This window comes from Grampus griseus, assembly GCF_964374135.1.
Source record: "Grampus griseus genome assembly, chromosome: 11".
Classification (NCBI taxonomy): Eukaryota; Metazoa; Chordata; class Mammalia; order Artiodactyla; family Delphinidae; genus Grampus; species Grampus griseus.
In genome coordinates this window covers 45,500,141-45,527,832 of record NC_139005.1, presented here as the reverse complement: position 1 = coordinate 45,527,832, position 27,692 = coordinate 45,500,141, and the positions used below count along the sequence as shown (strand labels likewise).

Below are 27,692 nucleotides of genomic sequence, written 5' to 3'. Positions count from 1 at the left end.
CCTCCTCAAGTGACTGATCTGAGGGGCCAGCTGATCTCTTCCATACCCCTTTACCCCACTTACCCCTACTTCAGCTTCCCCTTCCCTCTGCCAAGACAGCAGCTTTAGTGATATAACAAAACCTTTATTCTCAAAAAACAGAAAAAACAAAATCAAAAACAAAACCAATAGTTTCTGTCTGGCCCTTGCCCCAGCCCTCCTACCCTTTTGGGGGGGACCTGTGATGCATGCATAGGGGTGGGGGCTGAAGGAACCTATGTTTCTTGGGCAGAAAGAAGTCTTTCTGAGTCTAGGTTCCCTCCTGCAAGTTGACACTCCCAGCCTCGCCCACCCTCCAGATACACCAAGAGGGAGGAATTCTGGGGCGCTGCCAGAAGGATTGCCCTGAAGTTCCTGGGGGAACAGAGTGGCTGAGTCAGCACCACCCCCATGGCCTTCACCAGTTACAGCTCATCTTCATCCAGCTTGGCAAGTCTGGCTTGGCAGGGGGGGGCGTTTGGAATTGGTGGAACTGGAGGAGAGTCATGAGGAGCTTGGGGGATGTCACTGGAGGCCTGAAGAGAGACTCAAGTCAGAGGACCACAAAAGTTCAGGAATCCACCCTCACTCCTCTCTTGTCAGTGTAAGCCCTAGTCAAGCCACCCCCTCTTGCCAGACATCTTAGATTATCTGAGACCATCAGCTTCTCTCAGGGTTAAACTTGAGTGGGGGAGGGCAAGAGATGGGAAGTAGGAAGGGGCAGACAAAAGGAAGGTGGTGGAAGAAAGGAATGATACAGGGGAAGGAGGTTTGGGGATCCTGGAACAAGAGAGGACCTCCCCATTCTGCCCTTACAACCAGGGAATTCCATTCCTCATACCTGTGTGTCCAGGGACAGGGGGACTCTGGCCACCTGCCCTTTGGGAAACAGCAGCAGGGAGGGAAGAGAGCCATTGATGGGTGTGTGTGTGCTGACCTGGGCCCGATCTCCAGGCCGAATTCTCCCGGGGCTCCCCACCCCAGGACCTCCTGGCCGTCCCAGGCTGTTTGTCTGGCTCTCCCGTCTCTGGTACTCAATGGGTGACTGCAGTGCTGGGGCAAACAAAGGGACAGAAGGAGGGTTACAGCAGAGACACGCCCTTTCCCAGGGGCTCTGCTCTCAAGGACTGTCCACCAATGTAAGTCACTTGAGGCTTTAGGGGATTCTGAGTTACTAAATCTTGAGCTAGTTGTGGAAAAGTGAGGATGAGGGATGGGGAGAAGCTGGGGTGAGGGCAGGGACTGGAGATTGGGCGGTGAGGGATTCAGGAGATCCAAGGACCAAGGGAGGATGTCGGGGAGGGAGGGTGAGAGCTTCACCATTGAGAAAGTTCCGCTGGCTTTCCAGGATCTGAGCCACTTGCTTGATCCAGGCCTGACTGACCGCAGGGTCTGCAGTTTGCAGGACATAGCGCTGGATCCCACCCTCTGGCCCTCTGGAGGTCAGTGCAAAGCGGCAAGGGTCGCCTTGGAGGTTCCCCTCCAGTCCCAGGCAGCTCACCTGGATTGGCAAATAAGAGGTAGCCCCCCAATTCTTCAGGCCCTCTCTGGTTCCTGTCCCCTCCAACAAATCCAAAGAGGATGTGAGGGGCCACCGTCCTCTCAGAGGCCTCCCCTATCCCAGTCAGACCTCTCCCTTGGGACACCCTCCCCACCTTGATGCTGCTTTTGTACACATATCCAGGCTGCGTTCCACCTCTCACTCCTCCTCCCAGGGCCTCGCTGAAGATGATGATTTGCTCAAAGAGGAAGACACGTCTCTCTCGACCCCGAGAAGACAGCAGCCCCCCAGCCTCGGGCTCTGTGACCCAGAATGTGTCCTGGCCCAAGAGCTTCCCCTGAGCAGTCAATTTGCCCTGAAACCAAAGGAGAGTGGCCTTTGAGAAAAACAATAAGAGAAAAGGGGCAACTCTCTGCTCCTCCCTCCTTCCCCTGACACTCCCAACCAACCATCTCCTGTCAGCCCCAGGAGAGCACAGTTCCCTGTAAGGATCTCCTGAGTGCTCAGCCTGGGGCAGAAGAGCATTGCTCCATCCCTGTACCTCAAACCCCCGCAGTCTCCCCAGGGTCATCATGTCATTACAGCGCTTGGGTACGAAGCACATGACCTCCACAGCTTGCTGGGACACAAGTGAAAAGAAGAGCACTGTCATCATTGGAAAAGAGGCGTCTTCAGACCACGTCTCTATCGTCAACCAGCCTTCCCCTTCACCACCCGTGGAGCTGGAGGAACCCAGGAGACTAAGAAGATGAGGTGTGCGTGGTGTGTCCTGTGAGATCTGGGAGTACTCACCTCCAGCTCTTCAGTTTCCATCCCAGCTCTACTATAATACTTGAGAAAATCCTAAGACACAGAGAAGAAATGCTCAGGGAGGTTATGAGAACATCCTCAAAAGCCCTCACATCCTCCCCTGAGGACACAGGTGAGGGCCCCCCCCGAAGTCTGGGTGGGGAGCCTTAGGAACCCTGGGGAGACGAATGAGGAAAGGGCCATCCCAACCAGCTGTGCCCCCAGGGAACAGGTGGCCCCGACCTTGAGCAGCAGCTGGTATTTCATGATCCTCTGCACTGGTTTGATGAGGAGGTCGTTGAGCTGCAGGCGGTGCCCCAGCTGCTGCCGGAGCTCCTGGGGACAGGGACAGATGGGGTGGTTTTGCAGCCTGGAAAGCCTGCTCATGCTGACGATTCTGTCCCCCTTTCCCCAAGGTATCTCAGCCACTGACCTCAAAATAGCTGTCCCCAAATTCTGATACCACATGCTCTGACTTGGGCTTATTCTGACAGTACACCACATACATATGCAGGCGGCGCTCCTAACAGGAGTAAAATTCAAGAAAGAGTAGAGTGAGCGAGGAGAGAGGGCACATCTCCAGAAAGTCCTGACCCACTCCCAAACCCCTCCCCTCCTGGGCCCCACTCTCTCAAGCCTCACATGTTTGATGAATAGCTGAGCCAGCCAATCAGGATCCTTCAAACACCTCTGTAACTCCTGCAGGAAATAGCTGGAGGAGTAGGGAGGGAAAAGGTTGGTCAAATACCCCTACTCCAAGCAACTCAGAGCTGTCTGCCCTGGTAGTGTTCCCCGCGAAGTCTCTCCAAACATTCCTCAGGTAACAGTGGGCCCGTGGGTAGGATACAGAGACCACCAGACATACGCCCCTTCCCCTCGCTCTCAGGGATCCATCACTCACTCTCGATGCCACTCGTAGATTTGCTGGATGTTCCCAAACACAATCCTGTCACGACCTCGAAGATTCTCGGGTACCCCCTGAGCAGCCATGGTGGCCATGTAACCCTGTGGGAAGGTTGGGTGGGAACATGGGTGTGTGGAGCCAGTCCTGGTGGGAACCTCCCCTCCCCAAGAAGTCCAGGATGTAGGGGAGACTGGGAAGGTGGGACAGAGGAGCAACAAGGCATCTCCTAACATTAGCCCTGGGGAGAGGGAAGGGGCTGGGCCAGGGCTGGGAAGGGAAAAGGGAGCTACCTCTACAATCTGCCCCAAGTCGTCCACGTACGTTTTCTCTGTCTCTACCAGTTCAGTCAGGACGTACCTGGGAAGAGGACAGGTTTAGCCACTTCCTCCCTCCTGGACTAGAAGCCCCTTCATTACCACAGCCAACCTCAGGGGAAATTCCAAGTCTCAAATCTAAAATGTGAGAGACAATCCTCTGGAAGTTGCGCGACTGCGGGGGTCTGGGATAGAGAGTGTGTGGACACTTACATACTCCTTTCCAGAGCCTTCTTCTGGTCCTCTTCACTCTCAGGGACTTGGGACAAAGTCTCCTCTTCAGGTGGCTGTAAGGAAGAACATCCCAGAGTAAGCAAATGGATGCCTCTTGGGTGAGGGAAGCCACGCCAGACTCATGTCTTCATACCTGCGTCTTATCCCCAGGGCCCCCCAACAATGTGGTCAGCAGGGTCAGTTCTGGCAGCTCCTCTCCTGTGGCTAAAGCCGGTTCCAGCATCCAGTTCTGGGGGCCAGAGGTCAAGTCTCAAAGGTCAGGGACAGTAGCTGTGTCTCCCCAGTGACCAGTGGCCCCCTCAACCTGCCCTCTCCCAGCACCCTTCATGGATGTCCTACATGCTTCTCTGGTGCTCCCTCCTCACCTCATATGGTCCAGCCTGGCCACCTTCTGCCTCAGTTTCCACACTGAGACAATGTTTAGAATGATCCAACCATCTTCTCAGGCCACTGACTGGCCCTGGGGGTCCCGGGGAACAGGGGCCAGAGCTGAGGCCAGAGCTGGGGCCAGAGGGAGCAGCCAGACCCGAGGCAGCTGAAGCCGAGATACTCCCCTCACTGCCAGCAATGGAATAGGATTCTAAGGGGGGTGGGGTAGGGGGAGAAAGGGGGTGATAAATTTTGCTTCAGTTCCAGATTCAGGGTCCCTAGGGAGCTCCGAGAGTCTCTGCTCTGTGATGCTCAGCCCCTCTCCCTCAGGGCTCACTTTCTTGCCATCCTCATTGGAGTTGGCCGGGAGAGAAAATTTCACCAGGACACCCTTGGGAAGAAGGACAGAAAACACCTGGCTCCCTAGGCCTGGAACCCCCAGTTACATGTGGGGGTTCCCCCATATCTGAGCATGGCACCAATATGGGGGTAAGGGCAGCCATCTGGGAAGACACTGGAAGCTGGGGGTGGCCATCTGTTCTCCTACAACCCTCCCCCTTGCAATGGGTACAGACCATTCTCTGAGAAGGGTGGTGGCGGGGGGGGGGGGAGAAAAAGAGCTTAAGAGCCCATCTGCCAACCCCAGACCCCTCCTCCACCAAGTGCACTAGTCACTATAAAAAGAAAAGACCTCTGCAGCCCACCTTCCCAGCACATGCACAAACCCAATAGAGGGGGCAAGTGAGGAGAGCTCATCGGTGTTATCCTTGGCCTGGGCTCAGGGACAGCGGAGCTGTGATTTGGGAAAAAGCCCCTGGTAGACCCCCCTCATCCCTCATTCCTCCATCCCCCTGTCCTTCAGATCTGAAGTAGATTCTCAGCAGAAGGATTTCAGGGAAGATGTGGTCTAGGCATAAGGGGATTGTGGATGGGTTTTTCTCACACTCAGTCGAGAGGAGTCCCCTGCCCCTTCCCCAATTTCCTTAACTTCTAACTGTTAGAAATTTGAAGGCAAGAGGGGATCTTAGAGATCATCTATTAGGTCACTTTCCTGGAAAACACAGGTATAGTCTCCAGCCTCTAAATCCCTAGGGCCGGGACAGACACAAGTCCTGAACCCTCAGCCCGCCCCCCACTCAACACTGGGCCCTCGCGACCTTACACTCACCATGTCCCCCCCGGGCGAAGCAGCAGACGCATTTTGCCAGCACTTTTCGGATCACGCGGGGACAGGCACAGCGACCCCCCTTTTGCCCCCCCCGCATGGCGCCCGGGCCCCCCCACACCCCCGACCCGGGCAGGCCATGCAGGGGGAACCACGGGGGGCGGGGACGGCGCAGGGCGCACACCCCCTCTCCCTCCTACCCCGCTCCAGGCTGGGGGAGGCGGGGGGAGGGAGGGAATTGGAAGGCGGGGGTCCAGGGGTAGGCGGAAGTCTGGTCTGGAAAAGGGCTGGGGACTCTGTAGAGAGGGCGGCGCGGGGCCGGGCCGCCGAGCTGGGCGGGGAGGGTTTCCGGAACCCAGTCGGTGCGGGGCCCAGGGTCCAGATGTCCAGCGGGAAGGGGAGGGATGGTGGAGGAGGCTGGGCCGGGATGCGGCAGCCGCTCCAGCTGCGTCTCCGGCCTCCCGGATTGGGGGTAGTTCTAGGCCTGGTCAGGGGAGGAGGCGGGGGCCGACTCCCCGAGTCACTGGCGCTGCGCGGGTCCCCGCCGAGCGGCGAGCAGAATAACAGGCCCCGCCGCCGGGTCGCCGCGGGGAGGGGCCTCTGCGGCCCAGCTCCGCCTTCTCCCTCGCTTTCCCCCTTCAGCCAGTGCTGGGTTCCCGCCCCAATTCCCCCTCCCCCAGGCACCACCTCGTACCCACTCCAAGTCCCCAGCGCCTCCGCCCCTCCTCTCTAGCCTGGGCTCCCCAGCCCCGGGTTCCCCCTCCCTCCCGCATCTCCGGCTCCGACTGCGGAGCACTGGCGTGGGGGTTAAGCCCGGCGGCGGGGTCGGCTAGGGTCGCCCCTCGGCCTCTGCGGCGGAGAAGGGCGCGGCGGATGGGGCCTTAGCCTGTGCGAAGAGGTCCTGGGGTTGGGACTGTCTCTAGCCGCGCAGGGGTGGACAAGGTCCCCCAGTAGGGGATGCGTGAATGGGGAGCTCTTTGTGGGGAACACAGCCCGGGTGCCGCCCTCTCGCCGGACCCTTCTTTCCTCCGGGCCCCGGGACTCCAGCTGAGGCTAATCACCAATTAAGGAGAAGTCCTGGAGACTCGGCTGGCGAGGGGCCAGGGGTGGGGCGCGGGGACACTACGCCAGCGGGGGCTCGGGACCCGCTGAGGTGGGGGACACACAGCGGGCTAGAGGGCGAGAAGAAGCGTGGAGGTCTCAGCGTCTATATGGGTCTCATGCAAATTAGATGCGAACCTTTATACTAATACGAGCAGCATATTTTTTAATTCGCCACTTTGCGCAGGATGGCAAACTGTGCCCCACCCCACCCCTAGCTTCTTACCGGGCAGCGGAGCCCAGGCGGGGACCTCGCGTTCGCGCTCCCCTCTCTGATTCCCCTCCGTACAGTTAGATTCTGGCTCGGTCCCCCCCAGCCCTAGGGGGCTTCTCTTCGGGGGCTGCGGGGACAGAGTGATCGTAAGAAACCCGCCCTCCACGGCCAGCCTAGACCTCCCGCTTCCCCTTCTCCCTCCTGTCAAAATCCACTTTGTTATAAAAGGGTCTTCGCCAAGGCTGGGGTGGAGGGAGCAGTTTACCCAAGAACGTGCCTATGTTGCTCTTAATGGAACTTTTGGATTCCTGCGACTACCCCGAAGGATTCTTGTTTGCGGGTAAATTGAGTTTGTGGGGTGCAGCCATCCTGAAGCCCCCTAAAGACCCCCGACCCCACCGTGGTCCCCCTTTCTTACCCCCTCCTGCCCGGGTAGGGCGCATGCGCGCAGCATGCCCCCCATGACCCCCAGTATCCGGTCAGTGCGGCCAGGGGCGGGGCGCTCCGGGGGCTTCATGCTGGACCCCTACCCTCCTCCAAGTTTCAGAGCCGAGGGGGCACGGAAGCTGGGGGGCTCTGAGGCCAGCGTGCGTCCGGGGAGTTGCAGCCGCGGAATCCGCCCCCTGCCAGGCTCCGCCCCCACTCCCACCCCAGCCAAACTTTTGAAAAGGGGTAGGGTTGTTCCTTTCTCTGCAACTGTAGTTCAGCAACAAACCCCACTTCATCCTGACTCCGCTGTCGAAGCACGATCCAAGGCTTCGCAGTTTTATCTTGGAGCCCACTAAGTACCTGCCGTTTTCCCAGGCCCTCTGGAGGCAGAGAGCCTGGGGAGGCGCCCAGGGAGTTCCCGATCACCACCCCCTTCTCCCTCTCAGCAGGTCCAGCTCCTCACCCCACCTCCCAACCCCCCACCCCCGGCCCACAGAACAGAACGGGTGTGGCATAGAGAGTTGCATATTTTACTTTATTTTTATTAAATTAAAAGCTACAGTCTGGCGGCGATTCCAGAACAGGGTAAGGAGGCTCCTTCTAGGGGGCAGAGAAGAGTGGGAGAAAGACTGACAAAGACAGAGACACAGGAGAGAAAGGACAAGGTTAAGGGAGAAGGGGTATTGTTTCTGAAGAACATATGCGGCCGGCTCTACGGGGGCTCACAGCAGCCTGACCCCCCTCCCCGAGCAGAAATTCAGCAGTGGAGCAGTATGGGGGGGGATCAAGAGACCCTCTCCTCCCCACCCAGGTCCTTTCTCAGCTTAGTCACTGGAGTACATCACAAACCAGAAAAAGCCAAGGGCAATGGAGGGGGCAGGAAGACTGGGAGTATGTACAGGGGGAGGAGGGGAGCAGAGCCTGGGACATCAGACTCTGCCAGAAGGGAGTGGCTCACACTGCACTGAAGCACTCAGCCTGTGGGGGACTGGGGAAGGGATCGCCCCTCCTTCTCTGAACCCCTTCCCCAGTCAGACAGTCCCCTACTTGAGTGATGAGGGGGACAGAGGGAGAGACAACAGAGGCTCCCACTGGGTCCTACTGAAGGAGAACAGCAGGGGCCTCCCAAAGGGGATGTCCTTCAGTCATCGGTGATGCCCTTGGCTCTCAGCTCCTCTTGCACCCGGGTCAGGTAGGTGGGGTCCGGGTACCCAAACCTGGGAGCAAAGAGAAATGAGGGTCAGGGTTAGCCGTTCAGGCTTACTCATATTACCCCCAGGCTCACCCTCATGCTGGTGCCCCATTCTAGCCCCTCCCCACCTTCCCTGAGATTATCCAAACCCAAGATAACTGAGCCCAATTCTGCTTATTTTTGTAGGTTAAGCTGGGCACATTAGGACCAGGATGACTACAGGAGAAACTGGGACAGGCAATATGGTTGAATAGTTTGGGGGTGGTCCTCTCCAGTTAGGAGGCTCCCAGAGAGAAATGGGGAGAAGGGGTGGAGCCAAGGGAAGGGAAGAAGGCGTTTCGCACAGCTGTGGTCCCCCTGTGCAGCTGGTCTTGTGGTGGATGTCGTTCCAGGTGATGACATTCGGTCTCCCTGTGGTCATGGACGTGCCGATAGTGAAGGTGAGACGCTGGTCAAATGCCTTGCGGAACAGGGTCAGCACCTTGTTGCCCTCAGGGCAGTCCGGGAGGTAGGCCACCCGTGTGGTGCCAGGATACCGAACTCCTGGGTTTGGGTGTTCAGCCTGGGGTGGGGGAGGCAGAGTGGGCAGTGAGCAGCTGGGCATCTTGAGGGTCATCCTGGCCAGCCTTCTGGCCGTACACCCCCAGCTAACGCTGATGGGGCAGCGACAGCCTGCCAGGGAAGGTGCAGCTCTAGGGTCTGGGCAGCAGAAGCCTGTTTCCAGACAAAATCCTCATCATTAAGAGGTCCTTTCTGCTGTCCCGATCCCTCAAGCCTCAATTCAGCAACAAATGAATTCTCAAAGGTAGCGAGGCCTTACTCTCCAGATAACTCAGCAGAAATGTGAAGACAGCCTTCCCTTCTCCACCTGAAACACTCCCAGTGCATCTTCCACTGTCTAACCTGTTCTATTTTTCTATTACTCTCCTTCAGAGCTTCCTCATCACTCTGCAAACCCGAACTGGACATTACTCTTTGTCAAGCAGGAAGACACCTTTACGTTCTTGACCGCTCCTATTTTAACCTTCCACTGTCATCAAGGTTTTCCCTCTCATAAATCTGGAATGGAGTAACGCTCCCAGCACTGTTAAGGGGGGTCAGACCCTTCCCACCGTGCCTGTCCGCACCTGAGCCACCACGTCCACAGACCACCTCTGCCAAGAATAGATGTCAACATCCAAGTTCATCAAAGAAATAGAATTCAATTCCTTTCTCTCATACCTATTTTCACGGGTGCCTTGGGGTCATGGGGATGGAAAAGCTAGGCTTCAAGGGGGCCTCTAGCTCCAGGGCACTTGAGTGGGAAGGCATACCGGGAGACAGCAAGACTGTATCACATCTAACAAATATACTCCCCCTCCCCCAGTTTTCCTAGGTCAGAGAACAAGCGCAGGGAAAACCAAAGGGTAAGGGCAGGCCATAGGCTTCTTACCCCCTGGACACCGGGCGGGAAGACGTACTGGATGACGATGGTGCCGTACTTCTCATAGCTGGGTAGGAGGAGTGTGGCATCCTTAGAGACCAGCATCCGCCCATTCTGGGGCTGGTTGCCCACCAGCTGCCCATAGAAACGGCCACACATGGGGCAGGCCTTTTTCACCTGCAGGGCCCGGGTGATGCAGCCCTCGCAGAATGAGTGCCGGCACTTCTCTAATGTCTTGGCATTCTGGATCTCCCCCAGACAGATGGGGCAGGTGCTCTCCTGCTCTTCTGCCTCCTCCCGAAGGCGGGGGGGAAGAGGAGGGGGCAGGGGAGGAGGAGGGGGGGGCAGCCCCCGTGCCCCTGGGGGCAGGAGTGGGGCTGCTCGGAGAGGGGGCGGGCCTGGGCGGTGCAGCTCAGGGTGCTCCCCCCCACCCCCCAAAGCCAGGCAGCCCATAAGCTCCCCCTGCCTCTGAGCTTTCTTCAGCTCTTTCTCTGCCTCTTTGAGCAGCCCCTTGAGAGCCTTCCGGGCCAGGTAGAGCCCATTGGGAGGGGCTGGGGGAGGGCCCTGAGGGGAAAGCTGGAGGACATAGATGTCAGAAGTCTCGCCGTCTATGAGAATGGACACACGGTGCTCCTCCCGAAGCCGGGCCAGCCGGGCAGGGGTCTCCTTGCTGAGGAAGTCCCACACAGGCTTGGAGACAGTCACTTTGTTCTTGCAGGTGCCTCCACAGGCTGCCATTCTGGACAGGACGAACGACACTGCCCCCAGGGTGAAAAGGACTCAGGGTGGGGGGGTCCCCATTTGACAAATGTCAGTGCCTCCTACTTCCCGTTCCTTTCCAACCCTATATTATCTCCACTCACTCAGAGGTCAACCCCCACCTCCTCCCCCAAGTTCATGTTCTGTTTCCTCTTATCTTTCAAACTCCAGCACCCACTGAAGAGCAAGAAAGCTTCTATATCTTTATTATCATCCAAGCCGAGCATCAATCTTGGTTCTCCTATACTGCTCCCGAGATCACAGAAACAACCGGCCCCTCCCCCCACATCAGGTGAGAACTGAGTTCTGTAAAAGGAAGGGAGATTTTTGCCCTCCTTTTTGCTCACTTTGATCCTGAAGAGCTTAGAATTGGCATGCAGGCTCTCTCTCTCTGTTCCTGCTCCCTACTTGTAGGTTGTGTGACCTGGTGGGTGGAAAGGGAAAGGAGGGAAAATGAAAAACCCCTTCTCCCATTTCCACAAGCCCCAACCCAGCAGCCCACTTAACAGAGACAGGATCTGGGTGTAAGTTACTGGGAATGGGATTACTTGGAACGTGGAATAGAGGCAACCAATTTAAAGGTGAAAGTTGAGGTTCCCATGAAAGGCAGATACCTGGAAAGCCCATGGACGATGAGAGCAGCAGAAATCCCTCTGTTTCCACACTCAGCTGACCAGGACTGGGGCAGGGGGAGTGGGGGGGGGACTGGGTTAGGATGACAAATGTTACCATTTTCCCCAGTCTGCCCAGAAACAAAACCTCCTCTTTCATTTCCTCTCCTTGTCTCTTGCAGAATTCCATCCCCAGCCACTCTCCAAGTTGCTAAAGAAGGAACTTCAGCATGCTAACTTTCCTCTTCCTCAGCTCTGAGGCTCTTAAGAAAGCCTAGGGGCATGGATAAGAGAAGTCTGGAAGGGAAAAGCCCACACAGATAGAGGTCTTTTTTGCCACCTCCCTCAGGTCACAAGGACAAGAATATTTCCTTTGCTCCCCAATTCCTCGCCCTACTCCACATTCCCGAATAATTCAGCCCCTATTGCTAGGGAGCCTTCCTTGAGAGTTAACCCGGTCCCTTCTGCTGGAGTCTGCTTGGAATGCCAACAAAGTGGCAGCAGCCTCTGCAATAAGAAAGTTCTCGCTGTCGCTGTCACCTTTTAAACCCGGCACGTGAAGTGCAAGCCTGCCAGCTACCTAGGCTACATTTAGGGAGGGGTGGGGCTCAGGCAGAGGGATCCGCTGGAGCAGCCTGATGTTTCCCCGGAGTCTTGCCGTGTTCAGCTACAGAGCTATCCCTACAATACCTACAAATGCAGCCCAAATAGAAAGAAGGGCCATTAGCGTGACCTCAATTCCTTGACTGATCCATAGGGGAGCAGCTCTCCGTTTGTGCCTCCATCATAGTCCCCTCAAGGCCAGATGCAGCTCAAGATTCAGAAAGTGAAATTGGAACCCTAGAGCCTCGGCTCATACTGTCCATCCAGGTGGAACACCCTCTCCCCATCAGAGAGAAGCCAGGACCTAGGTGTCCTTTGCTCCGAGTCCTGATGGCACAGAAAAGGGAGGCGGGGCCACAGTTTATGCTGGGTCCGATTCCTCTGGAGCAACCCAGGCCGGACACGGGGCCAGTCCCTCTCGCCAGACAGAGGCCGCCCACAGGGGCAGCCAGGAAGGGCCAGGGTCCCTGCGGGCATCAACTGAGGCATCTCCACCCCTCCCCCCACGACCTCCTGCAAGACCCGACCCGGAACCACCTCCCACATGGCCCGCTCGGCAGAGCCCCCGCAGCCCCACAGCTGGGTGGGGTGGATGTCGGCCCGATCGCGGGCCCCAGAACCCCCGAATGGAGGCCAAGGCTGGAGGGTGACAGAAAGAGCATTAGCGGGGCCTGGAAGAGGGCCCCGGCGCCGCGCGCGGGGGAAGGAGGCGGAGGAGGGGGCGCAGGGGGAACCGGAGGGCGCGCGGGGAGGTGTGAGCGGGGCCCGGGGGGCGCGCGGCGGGTGTGGGGGGCGCCGGGCTCACCTACCTCTTGTCAGCGCCGCCATTGCCGGTCACATGACTGAGGCTGTTGCTGGGATGACGGTCTGGGCCTTAGCAACCAGGGTGGGGGGGAGACCCCGAGAAGGTGGCGGGGGGCGGGGGGGGGAGTTTGCAGGGGGTGCAGACTGAGGGAAAGGGAAGGAAGAAGGATGGCACCCCCCCTTCCCCTTCACGGGTAATAATCACCGTTTGCTTTGACCCCTTCTATCCACAAGCCCCCGCTCTTCTGCCCCAAAACAAAAATGGAGGCGCCGTCCCAATCTTCGGAGGCTTGGGGTGGTATCGTGGAACCGTGGGTGGGAGGTTAAATCTCTTAGAGACGCCACCCTCCTCGCTTCCCCCTCCCGGGAGGCGGCCCTCTCCCTTTTCTTTCCCAGCCAGCTTCGTGGCAGCTTCTGGGAGGTGGTGGTGGATGGGTGGGTGAGGCGTGTCGCTTAGGTAGATGGGGAAGAGAGGGCAATTTCTCTGTGATCCTTTTTCTAGAAAGGCCTTTGAGGAATATGGAGTAGGAAGAAGAGTAATAGTAAAAAGCATTGGTTTTAAAAAATAAGTCCAGGACTAAACCATTTCAACCCCCTGCCTCATCGCTTGCCTTTTCCCAGATTGTTACCTTCTGTGACCCCGCAAAACCTGCTCGCAGATGGGTATTGGTAAGTGTCTGTGATTTTTCTCTTTACACAAACAGGGATACTGAGGCTGGTGCAGAATGCGAAGTGAATACATCTTTTTTTAAAATGCCTTGGAGTGATGGTAGTATCAAGTCTATGGTTGAAATAGAGTTAAAAACTCTCAAAGAAAAAAAAAAAAAAAAGCTCTTCTCTCTTCTGCTTCCCACATCAGAGCAATCTCCGCCCCCAGTCCAACTCACTTCCCTGGGGCCACATCAAGCCAGGTTTTTCCACCAGCCAAAAGACCTCCTCAGCCAGAAGCACCGGATGGATCTCCCAGACTGGCAGCAACTTCTGATAATCCACCCCCTTTTCTTTACTCCCTCTCCATCTGGATGGTTGGTCACTTTCTTCATTACTTTCCCAGGACCCTGCTGTACTCTTCCTGCCCTGCAGACAGAGGACTTCTCTCCAGGAAGCCTGCAGGAACACTGAATTCCTTCTCCTTTAGCTCATGTGTGCTTGGTGCTCACCTTTACAGAGATGGGAGTGTGATCTAGCCCAAAACCCTGGGGGAAGAGGGAGGGTCACATCATCTCAGCTGTCCCTGGCCCCCCTATAGCTAACTCCCACAAAATTGGGAAATGTTTTCCATTCCCATGCACACTCCTCAACACCTTTTTAAGTTCACAGCCATCTACCTTGAAACCCATATCCTTAGGGACCCAACACCTTAAAGACCAATCAGAATTCTTCATCTGGTCTCTGCATCCCTAAGCCCAGGCTTCCAAAATAGCAAGAGGCATTTCTGTGAAGGAATTTGGATTCAATAATTTATTTTCTATATAGTGACAGCAACAGGAGTAAATACACAAGATCTTTTTTATTAATTAATAAAACAAAAAGATGAAAAAAAAACAGAAGCAACAAATGAAGAAGACCATAATGCTTATGATACATCAGCCACATGGTCAGAAAACCCATTTCTAAAGAACAGTTGCTGGTGTCATGGAGTTTTATTGCATTCAACAGGGGAAGGTAGATGGTTGGAATGAAAAAGATCCATCAGCCTCCTGATAGGAACATATTATAGGGACTCTAATCCTTAACTAGGGACTCCTCTTGTGAGCAGAAGATGGAGGGGCAGGAGGAATTCTCCTTTATGACCTCATGACTTCTTGTGAGACAGATCAGTCCAGGCAGATACAGAGCAAGAGTCTTTGTACCCCACAGGCCACTCGTTGGTGCCCATCTTTATGTTTCAGAGAAGTGCAGAAGCCTCAGGGGGGATGTAGGATCCAAGAAGAATGGCTGCCTGAGCCCCAAGGGCATTGCGGGGAAGGGAGTACACTATCTCAGCTCATCGGGGTCTGCTACATTCTGAGAATATCACGTATTAACTCAACTATCTTTGGAGGAGGCCGGGTTATGGCTCTGACTCCTCTCTGGGGGTGGAGAGTGAAGATGACAAAGGCGGCCATCTGTCCCCTGAGAGACACAGTAGCAGTATAAGATGAACAGAATAACAAATCCAACTGGAAAAAGCGTTTGGGAAGGAGAGGGGAAGTAAGTATGCTATGGGCACACTTCCAGAGAGTAGAGGAGGTTCCCACACGTGAGACTTCCTTTCTCTTGAAATAACCAGGGTTAACCCAGGTAGAGATATTCCCTTCTGCTCGGTCTAAAACCTTAGGGGTGGCTAGACATGAAGAAAGGAAATTTAACATAGGGAGTGAACCTTATACCCCTGGCTCATCCTCCCAGCCTCCAGAACTGGCCACACCCCCAATGAAGGGTTCCAGCTCCAGGAGGGATGTGAGGTCCTGGTGAAGAGCAGTGACAGTCAAACCCAGGATTCAACACTGTGGCCATCTCTGGTGGGGGTGAACGTGGAGTGAGGGAAGAGCCTGGAGAGTAGTCAACCCTCAACAGAGACCTCCAATTCCCTGCATAATCACAAGAGTCCTCAGAGGTCCCACCTCCATGAGCTGCCAGCCCGCCCACCATTCTCCACCCCAGCCGCATAAGATTGGCCATATCCCATCGTATGTGTGCATGCCTGCACCCACATCTGTAGTATTTTGAAAATCTTCCATCCCAGGGCCTACGGGGAAGGAAGTGTGCCACAGTGAGCTCTATAAAGTTATCAGCAAAATTCAGACACTCTTAGTTCATCCCACACAGCAAAGTCCATCCACAGTAGCAGCTTGAGCCAGGTCCGTCTGTCCAGTCAGGTCCTGAAGATGGCAAACAACACCCTTCCCCCAGCTCCTCCTATGTTATAGAAACAACAGGACATTTTACAAAGATCAAGGCACTTGGGAGAGAGTCAACAGTAACACTAATGAAGCAAGCAGACTTGTTGGAGGGGAAGGGAGAAGGAAAGGAAGAGGAAAGAGGACAATGTATTTCTGAGGGCCAGGAAGAGCCTACTCAACAAGAATGAGTTATCTGGGTGGAAGAAGCCTGTAGCCTGAAGTTAGCAAAAGAGAAAGAGCAGAAGAGTGGCCAGAATACCCACAATTCCCCCAAAGCCTCTCAGAACCCCACCACCTGGAACACACAGCAGCAGTCACCATGGAGTCAGGCAGTCTCTTAGGCAAAGATGTTGGTAATAAAATCCAGGAATCGCTTAGCATACTGCTCAGGATGGACAGTAGAAATCTCTGCCCCCGCCTGTGAGAGGAGGTATGGAACATGGTGTCAGGCCCCGCACCCCTCCCCGACTCCCCACTCTCAGTTCCACTCCAGATCATTTCCATACCCAACCCTTCATCCTTCTGCCACCCCACTGCCCTGGCACAAGAGGCTCTTGAATAGTCAAGACAAGAAAGGAAAGGCTTTAGAGAACCCTCACCCCATGCTTGACAGTTTTGGCTGCGTGAGCTGCTTTCTTCTTGGCATCATACTGTGTCAGGATGTCAATAAGGCCCATGAAATACACCTCCTTCTGAGGGGCCCCTGGGGAAGAGAGACCAGCAATGAAGAGCAAGTACAGTCCCAATTCCCTCTCCCCAGGAACCAGTCAGATCTGTTTTGAAAAGCTAAACAGCCTCTCCACCCACCACCCTGGTCTCTGTCCTCCAGGGACCACCCTCCCCACCCTTAAAATTTCCAGGCTTTTTCTCACCCTCAGCACTCCGGATGGCATAGACATCAATGAAGGATTCAAACTCTCCAGGGCCCAGGGGCCGGTGGGAATGGATGTAGCCGCCGATACCCTCAGGGGAAGTGCCATAGGAGCCCACCAGAGCAGGAGGTCCGGTCAGGGCACAGTCCCCATCCCCCTCTGACTCCTCCTCCCGCACAGGCCCCTCCTCCTCTGGTTCAGAGCCGCGAATGATGTCGTGGATGCCCAGCAGAAGGCTGTAGTCCATGATCTTCAGCTGCACTAGGAACTGAAACCCCACTGACAAATGAGAAGCCCCAGATCTCCCTCTCCACTCCCAGGTACCACCCTTATACCTCCATCCCTGAATTTCCGGGGCCCTCCTGGGGAAAAGAAGTGTAAAAATTGAGGGTTGGGAGTATACCATTGCCCTTTATTACCTAATTGTCCTGGGTATCTAAGATCATTCTTTTAGCTCAAGCCAGCCACCCCCTCCATAAGTCATCTCTAGAGGATTTTCATGATTCTTATCCAACTCCCCTACATGCAGAGAACCCAAAGGGAAGGGGAGGAGTTCCCTTGTATTGTGAATGGGCAACTGCCCTGTGGGGAGCAAAAAAGGGAAACAAAGCCACTTCCCACAGCACCCCAACCCATCACCTCCACATCTCTCTTTAGCTTCTCTAGAAAGATTTTCTTCTCCTCTTCAGCAATATAAACTTTCTGGTTCTTGTTGAGAAAGTCCATGTCCTTAAGGGTGGGCAATTCTTTAACCTGAGAATAGGTAAAGGGACATCTTGGGAATACAGCCCTTACCCCACGCTCTCAGAAAACCCTGCTCTATGTAGGGCTTTGTCTCTGACTCTGGGGTGTCTAGGGGAGACAGATTTACAGCCCATCTCTCAACTGACTTAACACTAGGATGCTGCCCAGAGCCTGTTCTTACCTCTGGTGGCTTCCCCAGACTCAGCCACTGCGGCTGTACCCCAAATCACACCCCCCTACTTTCTGCCTATGGTTTCAGTCCAGAACCTCCATTCTGACTTTTCTTTCTTCTGAAGCAAAAACAGCTGCTTGAACACAGAGCTCAGAATGGGAGGCGGCTGGTAGGCATTTTGCTCTTGAAGTCTGACATTTTCACGCATCCCGAAACCTTCCACGTGGACTAACCCATGCCAGTGACAAAGAAGCTCTTCCCACTGCCCCTTCCAAACAATCCCTGGATCAGGAAAAGTCTACATCTCTCTTCTTTCTGGTGGTTTAAGATAAGAGTAAATAGCTGGGGATCCCTACCTCTTTATCCCAAGAAGGTCCCTTTAACCTGCCCTCCCCCATCCCTCACCCTATCATCTAAAATTATATCACCTTCTCCTTATCGCTGGCTTCCCGGGACACTAGGGAGCCCTGTGGAGAGACCCAAAGACAAAGTCAGCAGAAGTGGCTAAAAGAACAGTCAGGACCCAGCTCCTAAGACAAGTCCTCAAACCCACAGCCCTCTTTCCTTTAAAATGCATCATCCAGTGCCCTCCCTGGCCATTCCCCTCCCTCAGGTCATCAGGAGTCTCCCCTTCAGCCCTCACCTCCTCTCCTTACCTTGAGGTCATACTTCCTGTGCACAGGGAGACGGTGGCTAAACATGTTGCGCATCACAAGCATGTAGCTGTCTTCGTTGTCCACGCTAACCCGGTACATCCCCAGGAACTGGGGCAGCAGTGTGTTGCCATGGCACTTCACAATGTACTGGGGTGGAAGGGAGGAAGGAAGGGGAAGAGGCTGAGCAGCTCAGGGATGGGAATTCAAATGCTACTATTCCATAGGGATTCAAGTAGAGGTTACAGAAGCTCCAAAGGGGTGTGGGGACTTTCTAAAGATGCCCCTGGTATCCGTGCAGTTTCTGAATCATCATCTCCTTTCATTTATCCCATATGTATAATGTCTCTTAAATTTAAAGTGGGGCTTCCCTGGTGGTGCAGTGGTTGAGAGTCCCCCTGCCGATGCAGGGGACACGTGCCCTGGTCCGGGAAGATCCCACGTGCCGCAGAGCGGCTGGGCCCGTGAGCCATGGCCGCTGAGCCTGCGCGTCCGGAGCCTGTGCTCCGCAACGGGAGAGGCCACAACAGTGAGAGGCCCGCGTACCACAAAAAAAAAAAAAAAAAATTTAAAGCGCCATCTCTCCTTTTGTCTTTATTATTCTTTGAGATGGGGAAGGGTACATGTTATTATCCCTCTTTATACGCAAGTAGTCACAGAACCAGTAGTAGAAATTACATCAACAAAATGATTTTATCTAGACCAGGGGTCCCCAACTCACGGGCTGTGGACTGGTACCAGTCCTCGGCCTGTTAGGAAGCAGGCCGCACGCAGGAGGTGAGTGGTGGGTGAGCTCGCCATCGCTCGCATTACCACCTAAACTATCCCCCGCCCCCGGCCCCAGCTCCAGTCGGTGGAAAAATTGTCTTCCACGAAACCGGTCCCTGGTGCCAAAAAGGTTGGGGACCACTGATCTAGACCAATGTTCTTTGGTGGGCTAGACTCCCACAGTAAAAATGTTTGCAAGATGGCCTATAATCTGGATTCTTAAAAAAAATTCCTCTTTCAATGCTACAATCTCCCTCAGTGTTGCTGCCTACTTCTCTTCATAGCCAACCTTCTCAAAAAATTAGTCAGCCATGAGTCCACTGCCTCTCTCTCATTCATACCTCAAACGACTGAAATCAGATTATACCCTCATTTCTCCTCTGAAATTTCTCTACTCCTCACTGCCTCAAATCCCTCAGTTGCCAATCTCATGGGTATCTAGTCATCATATTTCAACTGGCTGGCACTAGATACTACTGACCAACCTCTCCTTAAAACTCTCTTCACTCTGAGCTCCCATCACACCACTCCTCTCTATCCTCAAATCCTGTGTGGAATGCAGTAGGGCATAAATCATTAAAAGCATCTGACAACTCTCACCAAAAAGACCCTGACATGGCGCTGGCCCTTGGGGCTTCAGTCTCAGCCTCACCGTCAGCCACTCAGGGGAAGAGGTCTCTAGATCTGTCCCCTGGCAGGGACTTCTGGGGCAGAGCTGGGGATAGAGGCCTGCGGGAAGGAGGAAAACACAACCATAGCAGAGCCTCTGGGCAGCAGAGTAAGGCCTCTGACCACGCGGCCTTACTTTTGTTCTCATCTTCCCTGCTTGGGGCCGTGGGCATGGCTTTAGAGAGCCAGGGTAGTCTGGTCACTGGGAGAACAGAAGAAAAAGTTTTTGCTCCTTTGAACCTGATGGGGGAGGCCATTTGCATGTGGAAAATGCTCTGTACATTGGGGACTGCCTGTATCTGGAAGTTTCATTAACTCTTAGCATCCTGTTCTCAGCCTCCAAGCTGTATTGAGAAGTTACTAGTCTGTATTTTTATTAAGCCTTAAAACTTCTTTTATGTGCATTTGGTGCCAACTTTTTTGTAGAGCTGTATTAAAAACAGCAAACTTGTGCTCACGTCTCTATGTAACTTTGAGAGGAGGATTCTGTTATTTTTACAAGGCAGGAGTGTGTATAGCTGTTGAATTAAACTTAGCAATCACGTTAAAAAAAAAAAAAAGCGTCAGACAACTCTTAGTCTCCTTTATGGGCTCTTTTCTCTTCTTGCTCCGGAAGGTTCTTTCCTCAACCTTCTTTTCATTTCACTCGACACATCCATAATCTTAAACCCGAACGAACTTTCTGGCCAACCCAATATAATACATTCATGGCGATAATTACCATCTATTCACCTATGGTTCTGAAATCTAGACTTCTAATCTAGTCTTCTTTCCCAAACTCCATACCCCAACCACTTATGGGACATCTATATCTGCATGAACTGAAGAAACCACAAACTCGACATGCCTAAATCCAAACTGTCTTCTTCCAAAAATCTGTTTCTTTTTCTGCTTCCCAACTGTTGGTCACTGGGCACCCAGTTATCCCTAAGCAGGAATTTGGAGCGCCTCTGCCTTAATTCTCACAATTCTCCCAAAGGTCTTTCCACCTCCACTGCATCATCCCTCCAGGCCCTTGTCATTTCTCACCTGGACTATTACAATTACCTCCTAATTGGTATCTCCACTCTCAGTATTTCCCTCCTGCAATCCATTCTCTAAAATGCTGACACAGGGATATTTCTAAATAACATATATATCACTCCCCTGCAAACTACCTTCAGGATAAAGCCCAAACTCTTCGTGTGGCTTATAAAACCCTCACGGCCTGGCTCCTGCCTAGCTGTTTTTCCACAATAACTTATCCCAGCCACACTGAATTTCTTGCAGTTCCACAACACCAAGCTCTCTCATGGCTCTGTGCCTTTACAAGTGCTGTTTTCCTTTGCCTAGAGTGCTCTCTTCCTCCTTGTCCAATGGCTGGTCCCTACTAGTCATGCAAGAATCAACTTCTAGGATACTCCCTCTAAAAAACTCTCTTTGAGCCTACCAAGTGCACCTCTTGCCCCAGGTGAGTTGTGATGCTCTTCCTCTGCCACCCCAGAGCATCCCCTAGATACCTTTACTCCTTGCACGCAGCTTGCTGTGTGCTAACTAACGCTAGCTTACTGGTCTCTGCCATTAGAACAAGAGAAATTCAAGGGCCACGGCCATTTCATTCACCTCTTTCTCTACTGCCTCACATAAGACCTAATAACAACAGACATCCAATATTTGTTGAATAACCAAAAACTCTTTTAGAATCTTTCATTTATTCCTTGTTCATTGATTTTGGTGAGATTTTTCTTCAGTAGAAAGATATTCAGGCATGTTTTTACTCCCAAAATAGTCCAGAAACTTCACATTCCAAATTCACCTGATCCCACTTAGGGCTGGATATGATCATGGCTTCTCTCCTCCAATCTATCCCAATTGTGCACTTATCCTGGTTTTCTCCCCAGACTGCATTTATTCCTGATAGTACATTTGGTGTTAACACTTCATCTAATTCTGACTTAGTCTAAAGTTTATACTTTGCTATACATGTACCCTTTATGTATCTATCAATTCACAGCGGTTTTAGATTAGAAGTGCCAAATAAGAAGGAACACGAACTCTTCTATTTAATCAAACACAAATCGGTATGCAGAGGCTCTCTTTTTGAAATGCCTTGTTTTCAAAAGTATGATGTCAAATGCTTCTTGGGGAGCAAAATGGGCTATAGGGAGAAAGAGGGATAGGAAGTCTCCCAAGTGCTCTGGAGCTGAGTTATGAGTAGGGAGGGGAAGAATGAGGCTGGAGAGAGACCTGACCTGATGGTAGTTGGAGAGGTTGCTATGCATGTCAGCAATGTCCTCACTGGATACTTCTTTGATGACCAGAGTCCGATCATAGGAGATAAGGAAGCGACCATCACTGCCTTCACTTTCACTCGGGGGACTTCGGGTAAGGGACACCTGGGGACACAAAATAGGCTAGAAGCTCTTTTCCTCCCCTTTATATGGAGATGCAAGTCTAGGACAGTGGCCAACTGAACACACCTGAAAGTGGATAAAATCTTGACGTAAGAGGACGAGCAAGGGTTCTAAATTTGGTGTCCATATATGGACTAAATGAAATTGAAAGCAAAAATTTTAATGTATCTACATTTCCCCCCAAGGACAGGGTTTATAGCTTTCTTCAGATTTTTTTAGATGCCTGTGACCACAAAAAAATAAAGAATACCTGTGAAGGCCCTCATTTCTCCAAACATGACTGTCCCACGGATTCCCCAGTTGTTAGGGAGAAAGGACTATCCTCACCCAATGTACTCTCACCAAGTAATCCTGGTCATCAATACCAAATCGATCACGCAGGTTCCTGAAGACCTGGGGACAATACTCCTTGAACTTGAAATGACTGGGCAGATTTTCCCTGCAATAGAGGTTTTCAAGATAAGAAACAAGGTAACAATACTACCTTATATTTATGTAGGGCTTGACACTTTACAAAGCACCTTCACACATATTACCTTATTTGACTCTCATAAAACCCTTGTGAGGTCCTTTAAAGGTGTATTATTCCCATTTTATAGAAGGGGAGACTGGCTCAGGGTGGTTGAGTGACCTGCTGAAGTCACATGACTGGTAAGCGGCTTAAGCAGAACCACGACCTACTGCCCATCCAAACAGCAGCATTTCCCAAATCTCAAGCAAGTCAGAGACATCCCTAAATAAGCAATAGGTCTTGAATGGCATCTTCTGATACTAGGAGGGCTTAAAGGACTTAGGTATTTCTTTCAGGGAGTCCCTCTCAGAAGCTAATGGTAATGGCATCTGAACGTATTTATTACTTTGTGAATCTCCAGGCTAGAGGAGAGGCAAACTAGTACACATAGATAAGGGTGTAAGGAACATTGGAAATTATTTTAGTGGTTTCTTTAAAAAATACTGAATTTCTGCATAGGAAGGAAGGTTAGACAATACAATAACAACTTGTAAGTTGTCTTCTAAATCTAAAACCTTCAACTCATTCAATCTTAACTCTTAAAATTATTTATTTTCTCTTCTAGGAAGGCTGACATGAGAAGGGTGGGGATCCCCACATACCTGCGGAAAAGGTGATTGTTGACCTTGATCTTGGAGCTGGCCTTAAAGTCATCTGGCAGCAGCATCACCGGGGGAGGCACCTGGCTGAGCTCATTGATCTGATAAGCCAACACAAGAACAGGAAGCCAGTGAGCAGGGGTGTGGAGAGCTACTTATGCACTGTGTCTGGGCAAGAGTCAGAAAAGGGCAAATCAAACCTCATTCCCTTAAAAACGCTGGTCATGCATATGCTTGACAAAGGTCAGAGTATGTGTCTGCCATCTTCTGCTGCCCAAGGCCTGCAGTAAGCAACCCTTGCACACAGCCCCTCACACTCCCGCCCCCGTGGAACTTCATGCTCACAACAGTCATTTTATATTAGGCAAACTCTGTAAGCGACTCTGGACTATTTTTTAAAGCTGTGACAAATTCTAGAGAAAAAAAAGACCCTCAGCAGACTCAAGACATTCAAGACAAACAGTTCCATGCTCCACTGGAAACAAAAGGTGTTTTCAAAGTACAAGGAGAGTTAAGGGGACTCTGAGGGGTCGACAGCAGCGAGAATGAAACGTCCATATCCTGAAGGAGGCATCTCCTTACAAACAGGACCAGTCCTTCCTGACCACTCTGACCCAGTTCTCTGTAGTAGGTCCCCACCTGCCTAGGTGTAAGATAGAAGAAAAACAGCTGATTTTAGAGGGAATGCAGGCAGGCAAAGGATATGAGCTCATTAGGCATCTGTTCACTGAAGTCAAGCCAACCCACATCCCAAAGGATGCAAGCATCACATGCTCTCCTCAGCCCCAAGAATCAGCAGTCTGCTAATTCAGGGTGGAAAGGGGGATCCTGCACTAAGAAATGCCCAGGAGATGTGCTTTCTCCCCACTGTTGCCACAGTATCTTTCACGCACCCTTATCACTTGACTCTAACCTCTAGTTTACGTGAGTTCCCCACCTGGGTTGTGAGCTCTGGTAAGGACCAGTTCTAGTCATCTGCATCACTCAGGTGCCTAGCTAGCACAATATTTGGCCCACAGTGGTCCTGAAGTGTTTATTAACTGAATAAACAGATGCCTTGCCTATCCTTACTTGATCATTCGACAGAGGTTATGAAGTGTAGTCTAACCTAAATCCCATACACTGCAATGAAAAACCAGCTCCTCTCATTCTCAGTAGAAAAGGAGGACAGAACACATTCCTCCAGAGGGAAAAAAAAAAAAACCCACTAGAGATTCCCAGACTAAAATTCAGCTACAGTTCTTCATGCCCCCTCCTCGCCACCTGCTGTTAAGCAGGCTGAATCATCACTAAGGCATATGTTCAAGGAATTTCTCCATTCCAGACCCTTGAAGTAAATGTGTGCTGGCTGGAGGGTGGGGTATTGGGGCTAAAGTATATATACCTAGGGAAGCTGAGGCAGGTCTTATGTGTAATTCCCCAATCTTACCAAAGGAAAACCCTCCTTCTTAAGTTTCCCAAAGGGATGGATGGATGAGTCATAACAGAGACAGCCCACCTCCATCAGCCTTGCCCATACCAAGTGCCTTAGACTGAGCTGGGAGCAGTCCACAGAGCCACAAATGCAAAAGGGAGCTGACACACCCCCAGATGACTTTCTAAGCCACAAATAAAAATGTGACAAAAACTGTATTCCTCCTCATCCCCTTCCACCTCCACAGCACTACCATGACTATAATGTTTCAAGGAAGTTGAGTTTTTAAAACATTGCTTGGGGGCTTCCCTGATGGTGCAGTGGTTGAGAATCTGCCTGCCAATGCAGCGGACACGGGTTCGACCTCTGGTCCAGAAAGATCTCACGTGCAGGGGAGCAACTAAGCCCATGTGCCACAACTACTGAGCACACGTGCCGCAACTACTGAAGCCCGCATGCCTAGAGCCTGTGCTCCACAACAAGTGAAGCCACCGCAATGAAAAACCCACGCACCGCAACGAAAAGTAGCCCCTGCTCCCGCAACTAGAGAAAGCCCGCGGGCAGCAACGAAGACCCAACACAGCCAAAAAATAAATAAATTAAAAAAAAATTTTTTTAAATATTGCCTGTCATATTCAAGGTCACTGCATTCCTCCAATCCAGATCTGAGGGAAGGGGGGCAATGGCTGTGCTTCCTTCACCTGAGGTATCCTCAGGAAAGTAGATGCGCCGGCCTCTTTTGGCCTCCTCCAGATTCCCAGGCCAACCTTCGACAGCAGTTCCCTGATTCTAAAGTTCACCACCATAATGTCCCCATGACCAGAGCTCCTGAGCCAGCTCTTTGGTCAAAGATGACCCCACTTACACCAAATACCATTACTCCAGCCAGCAATGGGTTGCAATTAAGACCAAAGGCTTACATACATTAAGTGCTGAGTAAGTGCAACCACTAGGCTCAGGGTGGGGTAGCTTCTCTGAAATGCTGTACCTCTGGAAGGGAAAGGAAAGGACATGCAGGATTAGAAGGTCCAGGAAGCCTGGAGCTTCCCCCAAAGCCAAGGTTCCAACGTCACTGACGGCGGCTGTAAAGCAAGGTGCAAAGGAGAAGTGAACGATTCCCTTCATCCAGTTACCCTCTCCGCTCCCTTTCTACACTTACACTCTCACTGGAGACCTCACCACCACCAAGCCAGAAGAGCTACTCTCCCTAATGTCCTTCCAGACGGAGCCGGGTCCCGGCCGGTCTCCGTGGCCTGAGGCTGGAACGGACTGGAAGGAAGCAGGGAGCTGGATTTCAGTTGGGGAAGATGGAACCAGAGTGGAGGAGTAACGGGCGGAGGGAGAGACAAAAGTCTACGTTAAAAAAAAAAAAAAGGTCTAGAGCGAGAAAGTACGCTGGGTGAAACACCTGAGGGCAGGTGGGCAGACCAGAACAGCCTGGGGGAAAAGTGGCAGCGCTAGGGGCTCCGGAGGCGGGAGCCTGGAAACAGACAAGCCCGGAGGAGCTCAGAGGTTCGGACAGGGCCTCCGCGGGGCCGGGGCCGGGGCCGGGTCTCACCGAGTGGGCTACGCCCCACAGGAACACGCCCATCAGCGGGTCGGCCGCCCGGAACACCTTCACCTTCTGCTGCACGAAATGCTTTTTCTTGGTTTTGGAAGCGAAGCCGAAACCTGTGCCGGAAGCCGCTGTCGGCGCCGGTACAGTGGCCGGCGGGACCGAGGAGGACGCCATAGTCTCCCGCACACCCAACCGAGTGAAAGCCGGAGCCGGCCGCGATGTGGTCTCCCGACCCCGGAAGCGGCGCTCACCTGCGCCTCCGTCACGTGACCGGAGGCTGGCCCGCAGGCGCGCGAGTAGGGCGGGGCAGGCTGACTCCGCCTCCTCGCGGGCGCACGTCTGCCCCAACGCCAGCGCGTTGGCTGGACTCACCTGGCGGTGGGGAGTCGCACCGAAGCCTTTTGCCCTGAGGGCTGCGAGCAGTCCGCGAGGTCCAGACCAGTCATCCAGGCGTAGGGGATGCTGCCTGAACTGGCCTGATTTAACCCCTCGGTCTAGGACTTCTTTGCTGCAAAGTCGCCGCCTTCCGGTTTTGCCCAGTTTCTAGGAATAACCTCCGCCCTGAAGCTAACCCGAAAGCATTTCTTTACGAAGTAAGAGATCCCTTAAGTGGGTTTCGTGCTTTTAGAAAGACCTCTCAGGCATCATTCTGGAGGGTGACCAGAGTACTGCAAAAGTCTAGGCACGAGATGAGGAACTAAAACAATGATTATTGGGATGGAAAGAAGGGGCTGGTATCTAAAGGTATAGTTTGATGTCAGTTTGTAAAATCCTTAGTGGATGTGGGATTTGAGGGAAAGGGAGACATTGAGAATGAATCCTAGGCTTCTGGCTAAGGTGTAGAGAGATGGTGGTGACATGAAAAGGAGCAGTTTTGGTTGAAAACAAGAGTTCAATTTGGACCGTGTTTGAGGCACCTGAGGGCAGCCGGACATATGGGCCCAGAGTTCAGCAGAATGATCTGGGCTGGGGATAAAAGTTTAATTTTTGCGAAGAAGCCGTAGGTGAGGATGACACCTCCCAGGGAGGGCAAGGAAAGGCTGAACCCTGGTATAGGCCACCATGTGAGAGGCTAGTGGGAGAAGACTGAGAAGGGGTGGCCAGAGAAGTAAAAGGGGCCAGGAGAGCAGGGTCACAAAAGCCAAGGGAGTTGAATTTCGAGAAGGAAGGAATGGAGAGCAGTGTCAAATGTCATGGAAAGGTGCGGCAAGACATGGAAGGAGCAGTGCCCATTGTCTTTGGCAACTAGTGACCTTTGGAAAGCACTTTCAGCAGAACAAGAGCCAGATCCAGGTGGGCTGCGGGATGACTAGGAGGTGAGGAAGTGGGGAAGGGAAGCCTGGGACTTCATCAGGAAATTTGGCTGTGAGAAAACAAGGTGGGGAGTGGCTTATAGAGAAACAGAGTAAAACACACTTTTAAGGGAGACCTTACCAAGGACAAGGGAAGAAATCACTGAGACAGAAGTTAACAAAGAAAATGCAAACTGCCCAAGTCTGCATCACTTTTAGTTATTTTATATATTTTTTGTTTTAGTTTCTTAATTTTTTTTGGAGTATAGTTGCTTTACAATGTTGTGTTAGTTTCTACTGTAACATATATCCCCTCTTTTTTGGATTTCCTTCCCATTTAGGTCACCACAGAGCACTGAATAGAGTGCTCTCATTAGTTATTTTATATATTGAGTCTTTGTAAGTACCTCAGGAATGAAGATCTGGAAGGGCCTTGATTTAGTCCAGAGAAGGGAGATTTATCACTTGTCAGATGGGAGAAAGCAAAGGGATCTGTATAGACAGAGGTTAAGTGTGTAGGTGGGGGGGGGGAGGTGAAGAATTTCACACACTCAGTCACCTTAATTTACCCTTTAAAACAGACAGAGTTGTTGCCTAAGAGAGGACGGTGAGAAGGGATCTTGAGGAGTGAGGGTTTAGACCAGTTGCTCTGGAGAGTGGGAGAGAAAACAGCGGGGACACACAGAAGGAATGTTAAATCAGCACCAAAGGTCAAGTTACCTCTGGAGCTGT

At 52.6% G+C, this 27,692-nt stretch overlaps 3 protein-coding genes across 7 annotated transcripts; all 3 read right to left on the bottom strand.

Moving 5' to 3' along the window:
- Positions 1–128: 128 nt before the first annotated feature.
- ARHGEF25 (Rho guanine nucleotide exchange factor 25) lies at positions 129–7,205 on the bottom strand. 2 transcript variants are annotated; one of them, XM_082666561.1, is made up of 16 exons: positions 7,028–7,205; positions 6,622–6,736; positions 4,126–4,340; positions 3,894–3,989; positions 3,740–3,813; positions 3,503–3,569; positions 3,210–3,313; positions 2,951–3,020; positions 2,742–2,831; positions 2,552–2,644; positions 2,312–2,362; positions 2,061–2,138; positions 1,674–1,874; positions 1,339–1,519; positions 956–1,071; positions 129–554 (listed from the first exon to the last, which is right to left on the bottom strand). In XM_082666561.1, exons 1-16 carry the CDS (start codon positions 7,124–7,126, stop codon positions 444–446), a joined length of 1,761 nt encoding a protein of 586 aa, XP_082522687.1. In that variant the 5' UTR covers positions 7,127–7,205; the 3' UTR covers positions 129–443. The 2 variants fall into 2 exon arrangements, with proteins under 2 accessions (XP_082522687.1, XP_082522688.1); XM_082666562.1 differs by lacking the exons at positions 6,622–6,736; positions 7,028–7,205 and adding an exon at positions 5,298–5,397.
- A 349-nt stretch (positions 7,206–7,554) lies between these two features.
- Positions 7,555–11,119, bottom strand: DTX3 (deltex E3 ubiquitin ligase 3). 3 transcript variants are annotated; one of them, XM_082666361.1, is made up of 5 exons: positions 11,027–11,119; positions 10,760–10,836; positions 9,663–10,392; positions 8,575–8,792; positions 7,555–8,255 (listed from the first exon to the last, which is right to left on the bottom strand). In XM_082666361.1, the coding sequence occupies exons 2-5, from the start codon at positions 10,786–10,788 to the stop codon at positions 8,180–8,182; spliced, it is 1,053 nt and encodes a 350-aa protein (XP_082522487.1). In that variant the 5' UTR covers positions 10,789–10,836; positions 11,027–11,119; the 3' UTR covers positions 7,555–8,179. The 3 variants fall into 3 exon arrangements, with proteins under 3 accessions (XP_082522487.1, XP_082522486.1, XP_082522485.1); XM_082666360.1 differs by lacking the exon at positions 11,027–11,119 and having other exon boundaries at positions 9,663–10,411; positions 10,760–10,840; XM_082666359.1 differs by lacking the exon at positions 11,027–11,119 and having other exon boundaries at positions 7,555–8,792; positions 9,663–10,411; positions 10,760–10,840.
- Positions 11,120–13,913: 2,794 nt separating this feature from the next.
- On the bottom strand, positions 13,914–25,906 carry PIP4K2C (phosphatidylinositol-5-phosphate 4-kinase type 2 gamma). Of its 2 annotated transcripts, none has more exons than XM_082666248.1 (11): positions 25,669–25,906; positions 22,700–22,797; positions 21,929–22,025; positions 21,425–21,568; positions 17,760–17,906; positions 17,532–17,570; positions 16,827–16,940; positions 16,188–16,455; positions 15,915–16,018; positions 15,634–15,733; positions 13,914–15,331 (listed from the first exon to the last, which is right to left on the bottom strand). In XM_082666248.1, the coding sequence occupies exons 1-10, from the start codon at positions 25,840–25,842 to the stop codon at positions 15,653–15,655; spliced, it is 1,266 nt and encodes a 421-aa protein (XP_082522374.1). In that variant the 5' UTR covers positions 25,843–25,906; the 3' UTR covers positions 13,914–15,331; positions 15,634–15,652. The 2 variants fall into 2 exon arrangements, with proteins under 2 accessions (XP_082522374.1, XP_082522375.1); XM_082666249.1 differs by having other exon boundaries at positions 15,234–15,331; positions 15,611–15,733.
- Between the last annotated feature and the right edge of the window lie 1,786 nt (positions 25,907–27,692).